Source organism: Aethalodelphis obliquidens, unplaced genomic scaffold (genome assembly GCF_003676395.1).
Source record: "Aethalodelphis obliquidens isolate GAN/ISIS:26980383/991018 unplaced genomic scaffold, ASM367639v1 scaffold5, whole genome shotgun sequence".
Taxonomy (NCBI): Eukaryota; Metazoa; Chordata; class Mammalia; order Artiodactyla; family Delphinidae; genus Aethalodelphis; species Aethalodelphis obliquidens.
This window is the reverse complement of record NW_020837949.1, coordinates 41,314,151-41,337,180: the sequence shown is the minus strand read 5'-3', so window position 1 is coordinate 41,337,180 and position 23,030 is coordinate 41,314,151. Positions and strand designations below refer to the sequence as shown.

Sequence of the window (23,030 nt, the reverse complement as noted above, 5' to 3'; positions counted from 1 at the left end):
TATCTTCCTAGCTCTCCCTGTTTTGAAAACAAAGGAGTAATTAGGACTAAGGGTATCTCTAGTAAGATTTTTAAGACAAAGGCTTGTGTACTACTGTTAAATCTCCCCCCTTTACCAAAAGTGAGACATTAACAGTTGAGAACTGGGTTGATTCTGATTAGAATCCCAGAGAAGTCCTCTTTCCTGACTGTACCATGGAGGTATTCCTTGATATACTGGAAACAAGATGAAGATCATCTGAACTCTTTTCTTCACTTACCCAGGAGAGAACATGACATGTTCCTAGTCATTCAGTGTAGTTAGAGAATAGAATGTAGTTTTTTTTTAGTTGACTGACTTTTCACCAAGCTTGATAATCTAGCAGATGATCTGCTCTTAGAAGCTCTTAACTTCTTTTAGTGAAGAGTGATCCAGAAGTATTACATCTCAGCCCAGGCATATTAGACCAGGAAAAACATACAATCCTGAGTTTCAGAAGGGAAATATCTGCACTTTCCCTGACCTGAAGCCTTTCTGGAACACTTTCAACTGTCAAAAAGAAGAAGAGAAGAAACATCCTGTGATGTGGCAAATAGGGAGTGAAATTTTAATAAAGACCACAATTTCATAATCTCTTCCCTAAGCATTATTTATATACAAGAGGCTTATATCCTAAAGAAGAAATTCCTTCACATTCACAGTCTTGGAAGGAAGGAGAAACCGTCTACTCTGAGCAGAGAAATGATTCTGAGTTTCCAGTATATTAGTGGTTCTGATTTGAGTGAACTTTCAGTAATAGATAGAAGTCTTCTGAGATTAATTCCCAACCTCCTATCTTTGGCCTTAGGTACCTGAGCTGTGCAGTTCCAAATGTGAGCTGACATTCTAGTCCTGTTGTTCTTTATACCAGTGGTTCTCAAAGTTCAGTGTGTATCACAATCACTTGGAAGCCTTGCTCAAACAGATTGTTGAGTCCCCCTCCCCAGAGTTTTCTGTTTAGTCGGTTTGAGACAGGGCCCAAAGAATTTGCATTTCCAATAAGTTCCCAAACTATGCAGCTGCCAGTCTGGGTACTATACTTTGTGGACCACTCCTCTGTAGTGTTTCTGGACTGCTGCAGACTGGTTTCATCCTATCTCTGTGGGAAGAAAGTAAGAGAGAGAATTGTTTTTCCTTAGTTCTTTCAGAATATTTCAAATTGAATGAAATGGCACTATGTTACTTTCACTTTCATTCATATATATATTTTTTCCCAATAGACTGATTAAAATAAAGTGATAGAAAAAATTGAACACTTGAGCTCTACTTCATATTCCAATCTCAAATATAGGTGCTCAGATTAACAAAAATTTTAAGAAAAATATTACATACAATGTTGTATATATGGTAGCAAATTTTATAATTTTGTTATATTTGAAAATATATCTTATTTCATGTCAGCAAAAGGTTGCCAACTGTCTCCTAGGGAAAGACTGTCCTTTATTCTGAGACTAAATCCATTTCAGTTTCTTTTGTGAAATGACAGTGCTAGTTTTTTTTTTTTCAAGTTCTTTGTTGGTAGCCTTATGTTGGTCCCCTTTAAAACTTTTTTGGTTGGTCTGTGAAGTCCAATAAATCACTATTTTAGATTAAATGGGTACAAAAATTTTGGAGGTGAGAAGAAGTGAAAACAGTGAATCCTATCCCTAAGATAACATCTTATGACTCCTTGAAACATTTTTACAGAGTCCAATTAGGAAACTCTCCTGTTGATGTTGGTCCAGTTTTGATAGTTTTTTGAACCAGTCATACACAGAACAGATGACTGAATGCTTGTCTTTTACCAGGTTTGAGGGCTATAAGGATGATGGACACAGAGTTCTCAAGGATGTCACAGTCATATGAAGGATATAGCAAACAATTATGATTTAGTGAGAAAGGTGCTGCTATAGGGTGGTATAGGTGACCTTGGCAAAGTATATTTTAGTGAAATAGTAGGAGTAGAGGGGAAGATGACAGTGGATTGAGAAGTGATTTGTGAGGCAGTGAAGATGGGGGTAGAGCTATGAAGGAAGGGATGAGAGGGAATACCTAGAGGTTGAGTGTAGGGGACAGAGACAGTGGTTTGGAGAATGTTTGTATCCTATGGGGAATCATTCCGTAAGAGATAAGAGATTGAAGTTACAGGGGAAATAGTCTAAATAGTTGTCAAAATGACTCTAAAATGGAAATTGGTCAAATCCCCAGCATAGATTGGGAAATTAGCCTTAGGAAAAAAAGGGATCTATTCCACTGAACAGGAGGGAAGATTCAGTGTTGCTTCAAACAAGTTGGGGATGCTGTTGGGGACCCTCCTACACTGTTGGTGGGAATGTGAATTGGTGAAGCCACTATGGAGAACAGTATAGAGGTTCCTTAAAAAGCTAAAAATAGAGGTACCATATGACCCAGCAATCCCACTCCTGGGTATATATCTGGAGGAACTCTAATTCAAAAAGATGCATGCACCCCAGTGTTCACAGCAGCACTAAGACATGGAAGTAACCTAAATGTCTACTGACAGATGAATGGATAAAGAAGATGTGGTGTACACACACACACACACACACACACACACACACACACACACACACACACACACACACACAGTGGAATATTGCTCAGCCATAAAAAAGAATGAAATAATGCCATTGCAGCAACATGGACGGACGTAGAGATTATTATACGAAGTGAAGTAAGTCAGAAAGAGAAAGACAAATACCATATGATATCACTTATGTGGAATCTAAAAAAATGATACAAATGAATTTGTTTACAAAACAGAAGCAGACTCACAGACTTAGAAAACAAACTTATAGTTACCAAGGGGGAAGGGGGGGGATTAATTAGGAATTTGGGATTAACATATACACACCACTATACATAGATAAACAACAGAGACCTACTGTATAGCACAGGGAACTATATTCAATATCTTGTACTAACCTATAATGGAAAAGAATCTGAATATATATATACACACACACACACATATACATACATACATACTTTGCTATACACCTGAAACAATGTAAATCAACTATACTTCAATTTTTAAAGATTAAATAATAAATAGCAACAACGAATTGGGGGTGCTCTCCTCTTCCAGCGGAGATCAAGTGCTTTGCTGAGCATGGTGGCAGAGATTGTAAGGTAGAGCTTGGGAAGAGCCATACTGGGAGGGACATGAGTTGAAGGAGCAAATAAAAGCCATACTGTGAGAGGCATGAGATGAAGGAACAAGTAAAAGGATCATCATATGGCATGGAAATTCCTGTCGAAGTTTATGAATTTTATGGAAAGGTATCTGAGCTGGAAAGGAAAAGAAAGGATTTGGGAGGGGAGGTTGCTAATAGAAAATGAAAGGGACAAGGGAATTAAGATCTCAGTGTAAGGAGACAAGGGAATGAGGTGTAGTGGTTCAGAGTGGAAGGCAGAATTAGAATCTTCAGATCAAGTTTCTTTTCAGCTAGTTCTGGGTCTTGATGAGAGGGAAGTAGTCTGTAAGCATAACTATTCTGTTGGTCATTGCATCTTTAAGTTTCTTGTTGAACATAAGTGTTTAAGATGATGTTTGTCTTTTGAGTTATTAAATAATCAAAATAGATTCTGTGTTTGAGCTAAGTGGAATATCACAGGCTGTTCAAGTATCTACTATTCAAGTCTCTGCAGAGTTTTGGCTATAATGCCACCTCCTGAGCAAGTATAGTTGGAGGTAAACTCCTGACAGAAAATTTTAACCCTCTCCTCAAATTTTAATATAGTTAATTAACACTTTTTATTTATCTTTAAAAAATGACTCAAACATTAAGTTAGAAAAGTGTAGTGTATTTAATAGTCTTTCAACAATAGAAGAACTGAAGCCGTATAAACAGTGAAAGTTTGACTTTTTCTTTCTCTCAGCTTGAAAAACTGAAAATATTAGAAGAAAGTGTGGGTTTCTGGAATCTAGGAATCCAAAAGAGCCCTTAATTTATTAATTATACATAGACAATAAAATAGGCTTTAGTTTTATTTTTCAGAGAGAAACTCAGTTGAAAGTGCCCTTGATTCATTCTTTTGGAACTCTGATGCCATAAAATATGCTGATGTGACCTGCTTAAGTAAAGTGCATGGGAAAGTGGCCATTTGGAATAGATTTCTTAAGAAAAGTTTGAAATTCCTGGACTTGAACTAATTTGTTTTCCATGGATCCCATGAGGATACTTGCAAAACCAGATGATAGGATACAGTTGTATCCTATGAATGGCACTAGTTTACAGTTATGTTTTCTGGATTTCTTCCATATGTTGCCGGCGTCTTTTTGACCATGTATGGATACACAGAATTTCATAGGCCAAAGAAGAAAAGAAGCTTTATAAACAGACTCGTTAAAGCATATAAAATACAGATATTCATTTTTCTTGTCATTTCAATAAACAGTTAAGTTGTTCAACTAATTTTTTTTAAACAAGGAAACAAAAATCTTAAAATTTAAGCTGTTATGGTGTGTGATTAGTATACAATCTAGTACTGAAGGTAGAAATGGGCTTTGTTTGGTAATAAGGGAACCAGAAATGGTTTGGAGTAAAATCAGGAGATGATTCATGTAGAACAGTTACATTTTGCATCAGTTCTAATATACCTTACTGTGTCATGTAGAAGAATTGTTAGGTGAAGAACTGGTATGATTACTTTGGATATTTCTGCTTCAATGACAGTTACCATAAATGAATAACCTGGTTTTTTTTGTTTATTTGTTTTTTTTTTTGCGGTACGTGGGCCTCTCACTGTTGTGGCCTCTCCTGTTGCGGAGCACAGGCTCTGGACGCGCAGGCTTAGCGGCCATGGCTCACAGACCTAGCCGCTCTGCGGCATGTGGGATCTTCCCGGACCAGGGCACGAACCCGTGTCCCCTGCATTGGCAGGTGGACTCTGAACCACTGAGCCACCAGGGAAGCCCCCCTTTTTTTTTTTAAATGGAGATATAATTGACATATAACCAGATTGTCATTTTTAACTATAGAGGACCACCAGATATATAGAATGTGAACTTCCTAAGCCACATGAAGTAATATCACTTAATTTTTTTTAGTTTTGATAATCTGCCCTAATGAGTCTGATTATTTCTGCAGTTATTTGGTTTCCCTCATGTTATTACAGTAAGCTGATATTAGACAAACGGTATTATCTCAGCTATGTGGTGTGAAACAGTGGTCTCCCAAGCAGTGTTGCAACCATTGTTGATATTGAATATGACCAGAAAATATTAGAACCCTTATTTATTTATTTTATTATTATTTTTTTTTTTGCTGTACGTGGGCCTCTCACTGTTGTGGCTTCTCCCATTGCGGAGCACAGGCTCCGGACGCGCAGGCTCAGCGGCCATGGCTCACGGGCCCAGCCGCTCCGCGGCATTTGGGATCTTCCCAGACTGGGGCACGAACCCGTGTCCCCTGCATCAGCAGGTGGACTCTCAACCACTGCACTACCAGGGAAGCCCAGAACCCTTATTTATTGATGTTTACTTTTTTAATTTATGAGAAATTGACACTAATATTCAATGTTCAGATTGCCAGTTGTGTATGTTTGGTAGGTAAATAAACATATTTGGGATGTTTAAAATTTTCACTGATAGTTTACACTAGGATCAAAGCAGTCTGAAGACCATTGGTCTAAAAGATAAGAGCTTTGTCCCTTATTTGTCTAAAAGATTGGAAGCCTCGCCAAATCTCAGGCAGTATTTTCAGTTTCAGCAAGTTTCTTTTTTGATAATACTCTTTTAACAAAATAATTTTTGATTTCTATCAGCCTTCACTGTCCAATTCAGTAGTCACTAAACCACATGAAGTTATTTGAATTTAAGTTAATTCAAGTTAAATAAAATTAAACATTCAGCTCCCCAGTTGCTCTAGTCACATTTCAAGGGGTAAGTAGCCACATGGACAAGCAGCTACCATATTGGATAGTGTAGACAAAGAACATTTCCATCATTTCAGAAAGTTCTATTGGACAATGCTGCTATATACTTTCTTGCTCAGCAGTCTTAGTCTCAACTCCTCATCCATCAGCTAACATCTGTAAGAAAATGTCAAAGGGAAATGGAAAGACATCATCATTTCTGTAATCTCTAAAGGTGAACCAAACTTTTTCTACCCAGAAATTAGCTGCTCTTCCTTTCCAAACACTGTTAACCAACATAAATAGTTGAAGTTGCTTTTCATGTGATTACCTTTCCCTCTTAGGTCTAATAGTACTTATTGGTACAATAATTTGTACCATCTTATGGCTTGTAGCACTCAAAGTTTGAGTATAATTCTTGCCTTTTAAGTTAGCCTATCAGCATAATTGAAACCTCTAGTTTTAATAAACACTTGATATAAATTGAATGAAAGCCTATCTTTATCTAGGAGAATGATTCCCCTTTTCTGTTTGAATCAGTGTTTGCTTTATGTAGCAGCGGGGTATGCCCAAGATGAATGATTTTTACATTCTAAAACAGAGTTTGGGGTTACAAAAATATCTTAGACTGTAGGAGGAAATGTTGTTACTGTTTTTAAGTCCAGTACCTTTTCTCAAATAGAAGGTTTTTACAAATTCTAAAGAGAACTGAAGATTTTAATCAGAGTTAGTAGGGTTTTACCCTACCAGAATACATTGTTTTTCAATGCCTTGACCTTTGCTGATTGCTTTGGCCTGAATGTACAGTAACACGTTTGAGAAGAGAATTGTATCTTAGCCATAATGTAAACACAGTGTAAATAATTACAGCCATGCTGAGAAAGATTTGCAAATGGTAATAAGTTCACTTGAGTAATTGGTTTGGACTGAACTAGATGGAGATAGTCCAGGAAAACGTTTACTGCAAATGGTAAATTAAATGTATTTGTCTGATTAATTACATTTGATCTCTATGAATAACTTAATCATTCAAGCACATTGTTTATTTGTATTATTAGATGTGCATTTAGGTTACATAAGTATTGTATGGCTTTAGTAATTAATATTATTTTATCAGTTCCTGTTTTCCTTCTCTGTACCAACAGTGAGCCGTAAACGCACTATTTACATATGTGCTTTTCTTTTAAATAACCAAGACTTCTAACAGTAATTGATTCTAAAGAAAGTGTGTGAGTGAGTAGATTTAGTTTGCAAAAAGCTTCCCATTTGGTTTTGATTAACACTCATCTCCCTACCTCTTACGTTGTAGGAAACCAAGGATATAATGTATGGTATTAATATCTGTACCAATGACTTTTACAGGTGGAACAATCCAAAGTTTTAATCAAAGAAGGTGGTGTTCAGTTGCTGCTCACAATAGTTGATACCCCAGGATTTGGAGATGCAGTGGATAATAGTAATTGGTAAGAAGGGTTTGTCACTGCTGCTTTCCACTGCATTTGGGGATGGGGGTGGTTAGACTTTTTTACCTTAACATTTTAAAGCTTCTCATCTTAGCGAAGGTCACTGAACTTTATGTAACATGACTTGGGTTCATATATCAACTTTGCCACTTGTCATGTTGCTTAACTTCTTTGAACTGATTTCCTCTTCTATAAAATGAAGATAACACCTTTCATAGAAGTATTTTGAAGACAGATTCTAAAACATAGATAAAAGAATTCTCATTATTATAAGAAACTTGCAACTTTTCATTCTTTACTATAATTTTATCCATTTTCTATCACATCCTAATTTAAACCTTCAGTTTTTCCATAAGTTGTAAGTGAATAAAACACCCATGGCTTTCTAATTGGAAACAATATCTTAGTAGCTTATAAAAAATATTTTAATTTTTCTTTGAGTTCCACACTGTTTTTTTGTTTTGTTTTTATTTATTTGGCTGCGTTGGGTCTTTGTTGTGGCATGCGGGATCTTCGTTGGGGCACGTAGGCTTCTCTCTAGTTGCGGCAAGTAGGCTCTAGAGTGCGCAGGCTTAGTTGCCGCACGGCATGTGGGATCTTAGTTCCCCAACCAGGAATCGAACCTACTTCCCCTGCATTGGAAGGTGGATTCTTAACCACTGGACCACCAAGGAAGTCCCAAGTTCCACATTGTTTTTTGAAATAAATTTCTGTCAACTTTTGAAACACCTAAGTAACCGTTCATTATGAGGTTTCTGTATTGTTTAATCTTTTCATTTGAAATATAAAACTCTTTGAATATAATTTTTCATATTGTAAAGTGTCTTGGCATTGATATACTTATTAATGCAAGTAATATGATAATTTAGTTGTGTCTGACTCTAAACAGTTTCTTCTGTTTGGAAAGTTTAGAAATAATGAATCAAGATTTATTCAACATAATTTATATGTTTTTAAATCAGTATATGTAGAATAATTTGAGGTGTTTTTTTCCATTGGTTACATAGGTTTTGTGTATTTAAAAATATTGATTATTGCCCTTTAACAGAGTCATCAGTTGTATGTTCATATGTAGAATTACAACTTAATTATTTTATTTATCTGCATTCTACAGCTGGCAGCCTGTTATCGACTACATTGATAGTAAGTTTGAGGACTACCTAAATGCAGAATCTAGAGTGAACAGACGTCAGATGCCTGATAACAGAGTGCAGTGTTGTTTATACTTCATTGCTCCTTCAGGACATGGGTCAGTACCTTGATGCTTCTGATAACCTTTTTTGTTGTTGTTTTATTATTACTCATCTTTGGGTGCATATTTTAGTAACCCTCATCTCTGTGGAGTACATTTAACTTTACCAGTTGTAAAGTTCCAAATTCCATATAAAAATGGCTTATAGGAAGCCTTTTTTTAAGTCCTAGACAAACTAACAATGATTTTACTTAGTTTGTCATGCATAAGACTTTACCTGCTTCATGGAAAGGAATATTGTTTCCATCATGTTTGGTGTCTCAGTGTGGCTAATTTAGCTTTCTTTTTGACCAATCTGCCACTAATTGAACGATCAAATAAGGAGAAACAGCCATCAAAATTAGCTAGACATATTCTAAGAAACTCCAAAGATGTTATTTACTATAGATCTGGTAGAGAAGGCTGCAAAAAAAACTTAAATACCAAGGTTCTCATGTGCCATTTTTTTCTTCACTAAATCTACTTGTCTTCTTGTTTCACCTTAGCTGTCACAGTCAGATTGTTTAAGTATCATATCATCAGTACTAACCTTCTACTTATTAGGAGTTAAAATTAAGATCTGAGTATCTAGACATTTATCTGATCTGATCTGTTAGTATGGCCGGCCTATAATCCTTGTTTTGTTGTTTGTATTTCTTTGTCATTTTGAGTAGATATGTGGGTCATTGTCAACTGCAGATGTTCGTAATTACTCTTCTTTCATCTTTGGATAAATGACTCAGCATAACTCAGCCACCTGATGATTGTAACTCCACCATCTCTCCACCAGAAGGAACTGGACTGTTTTATAGCATCAGACTAAATAGTATTAAGTCATCTAACACCCAAATTACAGTAGTGTAAACCAGTTCCTTCAAAAGAGTACCTTTCTCTTCTGTTTTTTGCTTTTTTCTTCACCTTTTGCTAGATAGGCTAGTGCCCATTATCACCATCTTGGCTGAGCAGAAAGCCTTAATTATTTAGATTACCATTTTTGCACTGTCTGACTGTAGTGGTGCAAATGTTTCTTCTTTTATTTCTAATATTATTCTACAGTATTCTCAGAAATTTACATATTTAAAGCACAAAATTGACTCATCTACTTAAAAGACTCAAAAAAAAAATTCTCAGAAATACCACACTGTATGGCTTTTTCTGTGTCCTTGTTAGCGTCTTCCTGAATTTATATATATACATATTTTATCATTCTAGTTTAACTTGTTAGGGCTTTTTCCTGGAAGCCAACAGGGTAAAATCTTAACCTGCAGTTAAGTCAATAGAAATTTGTCAGTTTATATCCAGTTTTTTTTTTTTTTTTTTTTTATATCCAGTTTTATTATTTTAGATCTTTTGGACTCTCACCAAGATTTGGTAATTCTCATGAAATCACATTTCTCTTATCCCCTGTGGGAAAATATATTTCTTAAAATTGCATGGGAAATACGATTTTTTTATTTAAAGAAAAAAATTTGAAATTATGTGTAGTGGCTTTGGGCCATTTCTTGTTTGTCACAAGGGATGAGAGTTCCAAATTTTAATTTCTTATGTATAAAAATATGATTTTGAGTAGTTTCTCAGCTTAACTATTTTTAGAAATGGAGCAAAGTTTTGCCCATTGGTATGTGCAACTATGGATTAAGTGAAAGAATATGACACTGAATTTTCCGTAGAGAGTTCCAAATTCCCTGCTCACTACATAGTGAAATTCCAGGCAACATAATAGATGAATTAGGACCTTTCTGTCTTATCTGGGTAATCCCTGGATTCCCTTTTTAAACGTACTGTTTTTGGAGTAAATATAAATTGGTGCAACAGCGTATTTTTAGTGTCCCCCATCTCACCCCACCAATTGTAGTCACTGAACAAAGGGTTAATTTATGATTTCAGCTGTTGTTGCTTCATTTTCTTTGTTCAGTGATTGGTAACTGACTTGGAACTTGAATTTTGTTTTGTTTTGTTTTGTTTTTAATTTATTTGGTTGTGCCAGGTCTTAGTTGTGGCAGGTGGGCTACTTAGCTGCGGCTCACCAGCTCCTTAGTTGCAGCTTGCCGGCTTCTCAGTTGTGGCTTGCCAGCTCCTTAGTTGCAGCATGTGAACTCTTAGTTGTGGCGTGCATGTGGGATCTAGTTCCCTGACCAGGGATCGAACCTGGGCCCCCTGCATTGGGAGCACAGAGTTTTATCCCCTGTGCCACCAGGGGAGCCCCTGAACTTGAATTTTATTTATTTATTTATTTATTTGCGGTACACGGGCCTCTCACTGTTGTGGCCTCTCCCGTTGCGGAGCACAGGCTCCGGACGTGCAGGCTCAGCGGCTGCGGCTCACGGACCCAGCCGCTCCGCGGCATGTGGGATCTTCCTGGACCGGGGCATGAACCCGTGTCCCCTGCATCAGCAGGCGGACTCTCAACCACTGCGCCACCAGGGAAGCCCCCGAACTTGAATTTTTAAATGGTGTTTTTACAAACTTTTTGAATGTTGATTGCCACTTTGAAAAAACAGTGTCACTTAGTGAGTTTTATATAGTTTTTTTCCCTTAGAAATACATATATGTATGTATATTTAATAAATACTTGTCATTTGCCCTCTAGTCATTTTACTTATTTTGCTGTAGGCTTTGAGGTTAAATAGTCTTTTCCCTCTAATTTGGGTTTATCTTCTAGAAATTCTAAAAAGGACTTTCCATTGTGTAAAAAAAACATTTAAAAACTAAATTTGTTGGAAAAGATGACCTGAAATAAAACTAAATGGACAGAGGAAAAATTTCAACCGGAATGTAATCTACTGTGAAATAAGTGTTTTCTGCTGTTGACATTTTGTATGCTTCTGAAATTTGTATTCTAATTTAAAAGGGCGGAAAGATTTTATCGGGGCTTTAATAAAGGTTACATTTAAAGTTTGATTTTTTTTTTAACTGATTTAAATGTACTTCAGCCCTGTTGTTTTATATTTGAGAAGCTGACTTCCCCAATTTCCTTGTCACGGCTATTTTCAAGCATCTTTCTCTTTAAAAGTTAAAATAATATAATGTTCTGCAAATGTTGTTTTAAGTGTAAAATCTTGTTAACTTGGATTTTGATTTTAATATTTTATATTAAATGCTCTTATGATTTATTAAAATTTTAGATTAACTGATTCTGTCACCGGCTTAATGAGGTGGTAGTGGTGGTAATTTAAATTTGTCATGAGTGTAATCTGGAAGGTGAACCCTAAAAATTTACAAATCTGAGATTGATTGACTGGGCCATGGCTTTTATCTTTAGTGTCATGATGTAATGATTGATGAAACAATCAAAACTTAAATTTTTTCTCAAAAATTGAAAGGTTTTTCAGTTAGCACTAGTGAGGTAAGGGTGCTATTTACAGATAAATATAGTGTTATTCCAGCCACACACTCTTTTCTGAAGTTTTTTCTGTAGTGTTCTCTGAATGCCAAGATCAAAATTCAGAGGATTTAAGACGAGAATTAGAATTGGAGGTAGCTATCTTATTTCTCTGTATCTGCCTTCCTGCCTCCTTACCCCATCTTTCTGCCAGTCAGTGTCACTACCACAAAGAAGTATATAGTATTATTTGTTAGTGAAAAGGAATACCTCATTAGTCTCTGGACCCCCAATACGCCCAACATTGTATATATATTAAACTATAGTACTCTAAGAGAACGCTAAGAAGGGCTTTCTCTTTATTTTAAAATATTAGTCAATAAAATTTATAATGAAATTAGATCTTTATTCCATTTTCCTCATGTTTTATAAAAGTTAAGGAATACCACACTTCTGCACAAAATATTGCTGTTACCTTCATTTATTTTTGTAGAATATTAATTTTTAGTCTACAGTGTATTCTAGATGTGAGGAATAGCAGGTTTTTATTTAAAGTTATTCAAAGATGTAAGGAAAACCACAGCAACTTACTTTTTTAGTCAACAGATATTGGATACCTTCTCAAGTACTGACACTGTATTAGATATAAGAGATACAGATGAATGAGACAAAGGCCTTGCTTTTGAGGATCTTCTAGTGAGAAGATGGGAAAACCAAATACATAAGTAAGCAGTTAGTATGTGGCAAATTGAGTGTTGTGATCCCTTAGAAAGATGCCTAGTCTTAGGTTAGAGAAGAATTCCCAGAGGAAATGAGGATAGTAAGCTAGGTCCTAAAGGATGACTAGGAATTAGGCAAGCCAAGTAGAAGGGGGATGGGAATGGAGTGTGTTCCAGGCAAAGGCAGTAGTAGCTTATGGCCAGAGATCAAAGTATGGTGCTTTTAAGGAATTGTGAGAAGTTCAAAAAGGCTGGCACGTTGGAAGTAGGAGGTAGCAAAAATGCTAAGGGATGCTAAGAGATGAGGACAGCTGGAGAGGCTATGTTTTCACAGGGCTTGTAGGCCACACTAGCTAAGGAATCTGGCTTTAGTAAGGTTTTTAGTCAAGGAATGACCTGATGATCAGATTTGGATTTTAGAAAAACCATTCAGACTGCAGTGTGCATGGTTTGGAGAGATAGATTCTTGTCATTATCCATACTAAAAGTATACTTTGGTGGCCTGAATCAAAGTAATGGAAATGGAGATAAATATATAAATATCTTTATTTGTTCAGCAGGTCCTGGGGAATCTTTGGAATTGAGGATTAGAGGAAGGAGGAATTCTGGGTTTCAGACTTGAGTAATTGGGTGGATTGTAGTGCTTTTCGCTGAGATAGAAAGCACAGAAGGGGAGGGAAAACGTGGGGGCTCAGATGAGCTTTTGATTTTGAGGTGCCAAAATGGGATATCCGAGTAGTATTTCCACTGGGTGGACACAAGCCTGGAACACAGGAGTGAGATCTGAGCTGGGTATAAAGACTCGGGAGTCATTGACCCATAGAGGATAATAGAAGTCATTGTAGTTAATGATAAGCTTACAGAATGCAGAGTGAGAAGAGAAGACCTTCTAGAGAATTCTGAGGAATGTACCTATTAAGGAGACTAGCTTACAAAGAGGATCCTGAAAATTACCCTAAGTGAACAGCTTGTGAGGGAGTAATGTCAATGCTGCATAATGGGCAAATTAAAAAATACTGGTACACACCACAGTATTTATGAGTTGGCTGCTGCTAATTAATTTGCAGCATGGTAGTATTTGGTGACCTTCTTGAAAGTATAATGGCAAAGTGGAGGCAGCAGTTAGAGTGTAATAGGTAAAAGGGATGAAGAAGATTCTCTTTTGAGCTTCTTCTCTGAGAAATATAGTTGGCAGCAAGAAGTGAAGGAGGACTAAATTTTTCATTTAAAAACAAAACAAAGATTTCCCAAGTTTTGTGTAGTAAATGTAGAGACCGCTGTAGGAAAGCCTATTAGGAGCCTTCCTGGTTTTTCTAATTCTTCTTTAGGGCCCAAACCCTATGACCAGGGTGTTAAAAGACAGGAGTCAAAGCCTTCTTAGCCACTCCAATGCTTCTTGAAATCCTGTTCTTCCTAACTGTTGCTGGGCCAATACACCTTCAGGGAGTGTTTCTGATGAGTAAGTAAAGTAGTTCCAATGTATGTAATTTAACGTTGGGATGTGAAGAATCTCTTCTCCCAAACTGATCAATCCAGTCATATTAAATATTGTGTATTTCAGACTTAAACCATTGGATATTGAGTTTATGAAGCGTTTGCATGAAAAAGTGAATATCATTCCACTTATTGCCAAAGCAGACACACTCACACCAGAGGAGTGCCAACAGTTTAAGAAACAGGTAAGTAGAATGAGTTTGAACTCTTGGGTTTCTAATATCATTCATGTAATTTGCAGTTTTTCGTATTTTCAGTATAATGTGTTACAGTGTATTCCTCTTGCTACTTTACTATATGGTTGTTTACAGTGTATTAAAAATAACTCTTGAAAATAGTCTTCTGCTTTAGTTTTCTCCTAGGAGCCCATAAGTATTATCATATGCCCTTATCCTTTCAATTTAAATAGGCTATTTTAGATGTTTCCGTATAGCTTCCACCAGCACCCCTCCCACACCCTTTAGAATTACTTTCCTAGACTGAATTCCCAGGAACAGGATTACTTTTTGAAAGGGTATGATTATTTTATCTCCCTCCCCCATCTACCCATTTTGTCATGGTGCTTTCCCAATAAAACAATCAAATTCGTTTTATAATGGGTATATTTGTTCCAATGTCTTGCCAGCATTGTTTGTCATTTTTATTTTTAAAACTTTTTTGGAATAAAGTGGTACCTAATTTGATTTAATTTAATTTTCCAGAAAAGCTGAACACTTTAAAGCAGGGGTTTATTTTTCCCTCATTGTTGTGTTTGGTTTACTATATATTATATTTTATGAAATGTAGGGTCAGTTTCTGGAACTATTGTACTTTCCTATTCCACTTTCCTATTCCAATTTCCTATTTTTAAGTTTTAGGCCAGTTTTCTGTCTTTTAAACTGCAGCTATGTTGTATAATATTTTTAAACAGATGTTAGAGTTAATTATCTCTTATTGTCCTTATAGTCCCCTTTGTAACAAGATACTTTGGTTCTTCACCTTTTTCAGTATGAATTTTAGAATAACTTGAAACCTATTACAAAAACAAAAGCCCGTGGAAATTTGCTTTGAAATTGTGTTAAATCTGTATAAATTTTGATAATGTTTTAGTGTATCATTTTTACTACATATATCTGGTATTTCTACCAGGAGTATATGTTTTTATTTTACGCTTATTCACTCCATTTTTATTTTGTAATGTGCTGTTTCTAAGTTCAAATACTAATCATATAATAACATTTCTCCTCTTCTGTCTTGATTTGTATGTATCTTGATTTGTATTTGTTCTAAGAACTAAGAGATAAAGACGAATAAGCAATGATCTCTACTTCCAGATTGGTCATATTGTAGGGTTGTACAATTTTCTTTTTCTTTGTTTATGCTTTTAAAAAACTTTTTTTTAAATAAATTTATTTATTTTATTTATTTACTTTTGGCTGTGTTGGGTCTTCGTTGCTGCACACGGGCTTTCTCTAGTTGCGGCAAGCGGGGGCTACTCTTTTTTTTTTTTTTTTTTTTGTGGTACGCGGGCCCCTCACTGCTGTGGCCTCTCCCGCCGTGGAGCACAGGCTCTGGACGCGCAGCCCCAGCGGCCACGGCTCACGGGCCTAGCCGCTCCGCGGCATGTGGGATCCTCCTGGACCGGGGCACAAACCCGTGTCCCCTGCATCGGCAGGCGGACTCTCAACCACTGCGCCACCAGGGAAGCCCGGGGGGCTACTCTTCGTTGCAGTGTACGGGCTTCTCATTGTGGTGGCTTCTCTTGTTGCAGAGCATGGGGTCTAGGGCATGCGGGCTCAGTAGTTGTGGCTCGTGGGCTCTAGAGCGCAGGCTCAGTAGTTGTGGCGCATGGACTTAGTTGCTCCGCGGCATGTGGGATCTTCCCAGACCAGGGCTCGAACCCGTGTCCCCTGCATTGGCAGGCAGATTCTTAACCACTGCGCCACCAGGGAAGCCCTAAAAAACGTTTTTAACCAAGGGTGTTGATCAGAGTCGTCTAGAGAACTTTTTCAAAATGAGTTACTGGAGCATATTTCTACCAGTTGGTTCTGTAGGTTAAGATAGGGCTTCTGTATTCATTATTTTGAAGATGCTCACTCAGGCCATTTTAATATACAACCTCTGACTAAGAACCACTGCTCCTAGAGCTAGCTGCTAGTGTTCCTTTCTTCTTCTAGTCATGTATTTGACATCTCATCGTTTATCTTCTTGGGTTTTTTTGTATATAGACATATATAACTCAATTGTAAAAAATATGTGGTCCTATTTTTCTCAGTGGCAGTTTTACTTCTGTCTGGTTTAGTAACTGTGTTGCACATTTTGTTTACGTTCCCTTTACTGCTGCTGGGGACCCCGGCAGTGAGAGAAGCGCTGAACTACCAGTACAGGCAGGGAGCTAGCTATAGGTATATTAGCCATCAGTTTGTTATGAGTTTGAATAGGGTAGGTATTCAACATTATTTAGATGTCTGTATTCTTATTAGAATTTGGAGTGATTTTGGACAAGATAATTTAATTTGAACTAGGTCATTCTGATGCTATTAATAAGTTTGTCTTTCTTTTTTCTGCACTCTCATTGATTATTATTATAAACGCATTAGCTTCTTAATTTCCAGGGCATGTTTTCTCCCTGTGTGCTTGCTTGATCTTATATGTGTTGCTCCTTGATTTGTGTGCATGCACATGTACATGCAAGGATATTTTCTGATAAGTGTGCACTTTGTTTTTCCTGGAGCCAATGCTATACTTAATTTTCCTTACCTTTGCTAAATTCTACTAAAAATTTTAGGTGAGTTTAAGCTTTGTTGATTCAGATGAATAAAACAGTTGGTAAGAGTTTATCTAGAGGAAGTATCTCAGTCATTATAAATAAATGACCTAAAGCCATTAGAGTAGAAATCAGCTAGAGAAATTCCTTTCTGGGTTCTTACATCATTTTTAGAACTCTTTTGGTTATAACCATATGACTTTTAACACTTCTGCAGTAATTGGATTTTGAGAATGGTACTTTTATATATCAACTTTATGGTTAAAAAAAAGACTAGCATAGTACTTTGGTTTTAGATGACATTTTGCATCATTGAAAAACAGTAAAGGAACTGGAACTGAGGACTCAGGAGTTTAAGAAGAGTATAATAAAAATAAGGCTACTGTACTAAAATTATGTGTGATGCTCTTTTGCTGACTTCCTCTTTCATTTTAGATAATGAAAGAAATCCAAGAACATAAAATTAAAATATATGAATTCCCAGAGACAGATGATGAAGAAGAAAATAAGCTTGTTAAAAAGATAAAGGTAGGTTCATTCCCATACATATACTAAAATGTTTTAGGGACTTAAAAATACTATAATAGCTGCTGGAAAGACCAAAAATATCAGTGTTTTTAAACAGTTGACTTACAAACTAAATAGAGAGGTTATTCAGTATTGAATTCAACTTTATGATTAACTTTGTTGTTTGGCTATTATGTATCATAAAGCATTATATGGAATAGAGAGATGAATAATGTAATTCTTGTCTTCATGTGGTTTTCAGTTAACTGATTTGATATTTTATAATTTTCCCCCTAAAAACAGGTAATGGGAAAGAAAAGGGGGGCGTAATAAGAAGGGAAAGGATTTGTTCTTAAGCACTGTTATGCTTAATCTTTGTTTTAAGACCAAAAATATGTTTTCTTTTGTCCTTTCATAAGAATCAACCAAAAATCTATACCGACATAATTTTCTGTATTTTTAAATTATAGTGGTTTCCTAAGTACCCTGGACCTAAAAATGATGTACTGACTAATGGCATTCTCTGCCTCCAGGGCTGTTAGGGTTGGTTTGTGATCAGGTAGGCAAGCTAGCCACAAGCCTCATTTTTTTCCTCTAACTGCTAATATATTTTTTATCCTTTTTAATTTTTCCAATATGGGGCAGCTTCTTTTTGGAATGATGTTTTAACAAATAATTTGATCAGCATATGCCTTAGTATTCTTAAATTTTCAGTGAAAATATTTTATTTATTGTTTACATTGGTGACAATACCGTATAATGGCATTTTACTAAATAGTAATTGAATGGCCTATAAAAATGAATGCAGAAACTGTCGGGGTAATAATTGTTTTTGCTTATCTGTTGAGTAATGTAACTTCTTTATTATTGAATTTGTGAGGACTACAGAGATATATTTGAACAAGAGTACTTTGTTTTATAGGACCGTTTACCTCTTGCTGTGGTAGGTAGTAATACTATCATTGAAGTTAATGGCAAAAGGGTCAGAGGAAGGCAGTATCCTTGGGGTGTTGCTGAAGGTAAGGTTTTCTTCAGTGAATGGCTTTCTATAAGATCTCACAAATGTGATTAAAAATATTTGTATTTATAGTAAGTAGTATGATATGCATACTGCATTGATACAGTCTAGATTTTCAAAGATTGTTCTGAATTCAGTTTCAGTGAGTCTCATTTCCTCAAGTTTCTCAGACCTTGTGTCCTACTAAGTCAGGCAAGTACGTGTTAAATCTTAACGGTGTAGTACTTTAGAAGCCACTTGTCAGTACCCACCCTGCCACCTCTGCCTCACCATTAAGTCTATTCCTGTTTTTTTGTTTGAAAACTCTTACAATGCAGGAGTTCTTTACGTGGGGACCAAAGATTGCTTCCAAGGGATCTAATAAACCTTCTGAAATTGAGAACAGTTTTGGAAAAGGCCTGTCACTTTTATCTGAGTCTCAGATGGGTCTGGGACCCTCAAGAATGAGAACTGTCAGAAGCTCAATTAAAACATTCACAGTTTCTTTTCCTCAGGGCAGAAGTCACCTTTTTTGGCATCACATCTTTAGAGCAAAAAGATTTCATTATTAAGAGATCCTCTACTAATTTTTTAAGGAGTGTTAAACAACAATAAAATCTTAGTTATAGCATCAATTCTCAACAAGGCCTTCTTGGCAATAGACATGTTTCCCCAAATTTGTGTTTATTATACTGGTTTTACTAATATTTAATCTTCTGTATTATAGTAACTTGGAATCAAGATTTGAGTGATGATTGTTCTCTTTGTTGGTATTACTTTGAAAAATTCTGTAATTTTTAGGATATTTTCCAAGTTAGTTGTTATCAGTGACTTTCCCGACCAGTGATACTGTGCTCATTCCCAGCTCTGTCATCGCCATGTAACCTTCAGTTGCTGAGCTGAGGCTTTAGAACTAGTACAGCCCTTAGAAATACGCACAGAAGAAATTGCTTTGTATCTTTAGTTTTAGGTACCTCCCCCACCAAAGAGTGTTCTTTTAGTGATACGTTTTTAAAAAATAAAGAACCTTAATGTTCTTGGCTCAAGTTTTCATTTTAGTTACCTCAGGGAAGTTTTTCTAAAGTGATCCCCTGCTCACCCCCAACACTGAATTTTTAAAATGCATTTTATTATGGAATAAATATATTTTCAACCAATAAAGAGAAATATATGATGTCCTCTTTCAAAATGTCAAAATTGTTTGCTTTTGGAGAGCTCATTTGTTAGGTTTATATTTTATCATTGAGGATTAAACTACAATAAAGTAATATAGCACAGTCATCTGATGTGCCCTTAAGTTAAGTACTATGTTACAGCGTTAAATCTTAATGAAAAATTGATCTAAGCTATTTTGCATATTCTCTCGTTGTTAACACCCAGTTTCCTCTGAAAAGACTGGGTTTAGTGGAAATAATGTATGTGATCTATTTTTTTTTTATAGTTGAAAATGGTGAACATTGTGATTTTACAATTCTAAGAAATATGTTGATAAGGTAAGTGTGAGTAATGATGAAAATAACATAAATTTTTTCTTCCCCTAAATAAAATTAGAGTTAGACAGATTTAACTTTTTGTCTTGTATAAATTTAGCTAATTTAAAGTGGTATCTTCGTTCTAGCCCTGAAGTAAGCACCGCAGTAAGCACTGCAGTAAGCACTGCATAGAGACAACTTGGGTTATTTTGCCAAGGTTTTGAAGTCAAGAGCAAAAATACAAAATAGGCTGTGTGGCTAGGGATATATAGGAAAATGGGTCTCTTGATCATTATACTTTGTGTTAAGGTTTAATACTGAAAGAGGTATGGAAAGTGGAAAGGAAAAGGCTTTTGCTCTTCTTTAATGTGGAAACTGTGGAAGGGAGGGCTAAGTTTTGGGTCAAAAACTTGACTTTGAGTATTTAAAAATACATAGCTTGGTAGCTGGTGAGTGGAGTGTTTTTGTTACTGGAACACTGTGAACAAAACTGATCTTCCTCCCAGGAGGGAAAACATTACTCCTAAATTGTACCTTGTGCACCTGATGAAAGAGAAGGAAAGCATGTGAGAACAGGACGTTGAGGTTTTTCTGATTAGAGGACCAGGACCTGAATTGGAAAATCAGTAGCAGAGAGGGAAATCCTGAAGAAAAAGTTGAAAAGAACCAGAGACATTAGTGGGCAAGGAACAGAAAGGGGATCACAATGAACCTCAGTGTTTTCATGCTGAGGTAAATTCCTTTCTCATGCCATTTCATACCCTTTTGCTACTTCTCTCCTCTCTCATCTTGCTTGCTTCTCCAGACCCTCACTATGTACTATTCTCTTCAACCTCCAGTTTTAGATGGTCATCTTAAGTTGGTGTCTCTTCATTTTCATACTATTCACTTTCCCAAAACACAGGAATCTCTTGAGCTATGTTGAAGTAGTAACATGCATATTGATGATAATTGGAAATCATGGAACAAGAATAAGATCGTTCTTAAAAGTGGGGGAAAATATGAGTCAAACTGCTACCTCAAGAAATATACAAGAGATGAAAGTGAATTTTGAAATCAAAGAGATTGCCATGTTTGGTTTTTCTCAAAAGACCTCATGACGGGGTGTTTTGGTAGAAAGTGGATGACGGAGTTAATTCAGCCATTGGGGTTGCCGTGCCTCACACAGTGGGAGAAGAGCAAATGCATATGAAAGGGTGGTCATCTCTTGATTTTGAGAATACAACACTTCAGGTTCTGTTACGAACTCTTTCCTTTCACTTCCATTTTTAAGATGTGACTTCAGAAGAACTAATAATCTCTTATGATATTATATATGTAAGGAATGTTTCATAAGTATTAATTGCCAGTACATTCCCTCTGATTTTATTCTTTTCTTCAATTTTAAATCTATGCTACTTGCCTAGTGCCTGACACAATGATATTCTATAAATTTGTCTTATGTGTTTTTTGTTTTGTTTTGTTTTTTGGTTTTTTTTTTGCGGGCCTCTCACTGTTGTGGCCTCTCCCGCTGCGGAGCACAGACTCCGGATGTGCAGGCTCAGCGGCCATGGCTCACGGGCCCAGCCGCTCTGTGGCATGTGGGATCCTCCCGGACCGGGGCACAAACCCATGTCCCCTGCATCGGCAGGCGGACCCTCAACCACTGCGCCACCAGGGAAGCCCATCTTATGTGTTTTTTAAATATGCAATCAATAATTGCCTATATACCTAAAATACTATAGACAAGAAGGCTAGTTACTGAGTCAGAAGCTAGACTTTGAACATTTGAAGGTACACAGTGACATCTGGTGAGTGGGACTCACTAGTATGGAAGCATTATAAGCAGGAAGGACCATTCCTGCAGGAAGATTTAGTACAGGAAAGCAACAGGACAATCATACATATGTATGAAAATATAAAAAATTCTAAAATTATGTAATATATAAGTAGATGTGTGCTGTGATGAGGTTGCTTAGATGTATTAAAGAAACTCAGAGTAAGTGGTAAGTGGTATGTTATCATGGAGTGGGTCAGATAGGAAGAGATTCATGGAAATAGATGCCTTAAGATGGATTAGGATAAATACAGTCATTAAATGTTTATTTGTGGGATTGGGAGTGGTCCTACTTAACATTTTAAACAAGTAGGATGAAGATATTGGCTTCAGCTCCTTGAGGTAGATGATTAGGCAAATTTGCTTAATAAAAAATTCATTTATTTGTTAAATTTGTTTTAGCACACTTGTTTTTCTTTCCTAAGGCATAAATGTTCACTTATGCTAGATGTTCATTTGGCTTCTTAACACAATTTTTCATTTATAGTCTTTGAGACGTGTAAAACATCCTTGATAAGTATGCTTTGAAAATGGTAAGCTTAGGAATATTTTACTTTATTGCTTTTCCTTTTAAGTTCGGAGGAGAGATGAGAACGATGTATATATTATGTAACTCATGTCTTTGATAAAGGCACCTAGTGGATATTTAATAAATACATGAAGGAAATATCAATGCCAGTGTTCCATATGTCTGTAAGTTCCAAGTAATTGAAATCCTGCAGGTTAAATTTAGGAGTAGTGGTTGCTTCTAAGAAACATTCAAGTTCAAAGCTGTGTCACTTTACTAATTAAGAGAACTAGCTGTTGCAGGCAAACCAAGGAAGACAATGGAAAGAGGAAAACTTGATAAAAATAAGTTTCAGGGTGTGGCAGTGGACAGTGCAGAAATCAAATAGAGAAGGAAAACAAAAGGAGGGAAGAGAGTGCTTTGTTATCAGCAATAAGAAATGGAAAAGATGAATAAATTCCGGAAACTGTGGAGAAAACTATATTACTAATTATTTTCAGAGTGGAGGAATGGGTTGATTTTTAAAAGGATAAAGTAAAATATTTAAGTAAGTGGAAATAGAGATTTCTATATCCTGAAAAATACCAGAACCAGGTAATCATAAAGAAAGCTATTTTAGTAAAAGGGAAGAATATTTCACTATCTAAAATGTTGATGACATTAACAAAAATAGTTTAACAACTAGTTAATAAGTCCACCTTATTTTTATTTTATACATCTTGTATTTCAGCTACTAAAATACTTTACCTCAGGTCCTTTAGTTATTTTTCAGTGATTCATTGATGAGATAATATTTAAAAATTACAAGAAGATTGTTTCATATTGGCACAGTCATTATTCTCTGCTTAGAGAAACTGATAACAGTAATTTTAGAAAGT

At 36.1% G+C, this 23,030-nt stretch overlaps 1 protein-coding gene across 9 annotated transcripts in view; it reads left to right on the top strand.

Moving 5' to 3' along the window:
• Window positions 1-23,030, top strand: part of SEPTIN7 (septin 7) — a 102,271-nt gene that overhangs the window by 59,802 nt on the left and 19,439 nt on the right. For all 9 annotated transcript variants that reach the window (XM_027102206.1, XM_027102204.1, XM_027102207.1 and 6 more), the window contains 6 exons: window positions 7,240-7,340; window positions 8,455-8,589; window positions 14,174-14,291; window positions 17,288-17,380; window positions 18,282-18,378; window positions 19,798-19,849. In XM_027102206.1, the coding sequence (XP_026958007.1) occupies window positions 7,240-7,340; window positions 8,455-8,589; window positions 14,174-14,291; window positions 17,288-17,380; window positions 18,282-18,378; window positions 19,798-19,849 (596 nt within the window). The remainder of the gene's footprint in view (window positions 1-7,239; window positions 7,341-8,454; window positions 8,590-14,173; window positions 14,292-17,287; window positions 17,381-18,281; window positions 18,379-19,797; window positions 19,850-23,030) is intronic.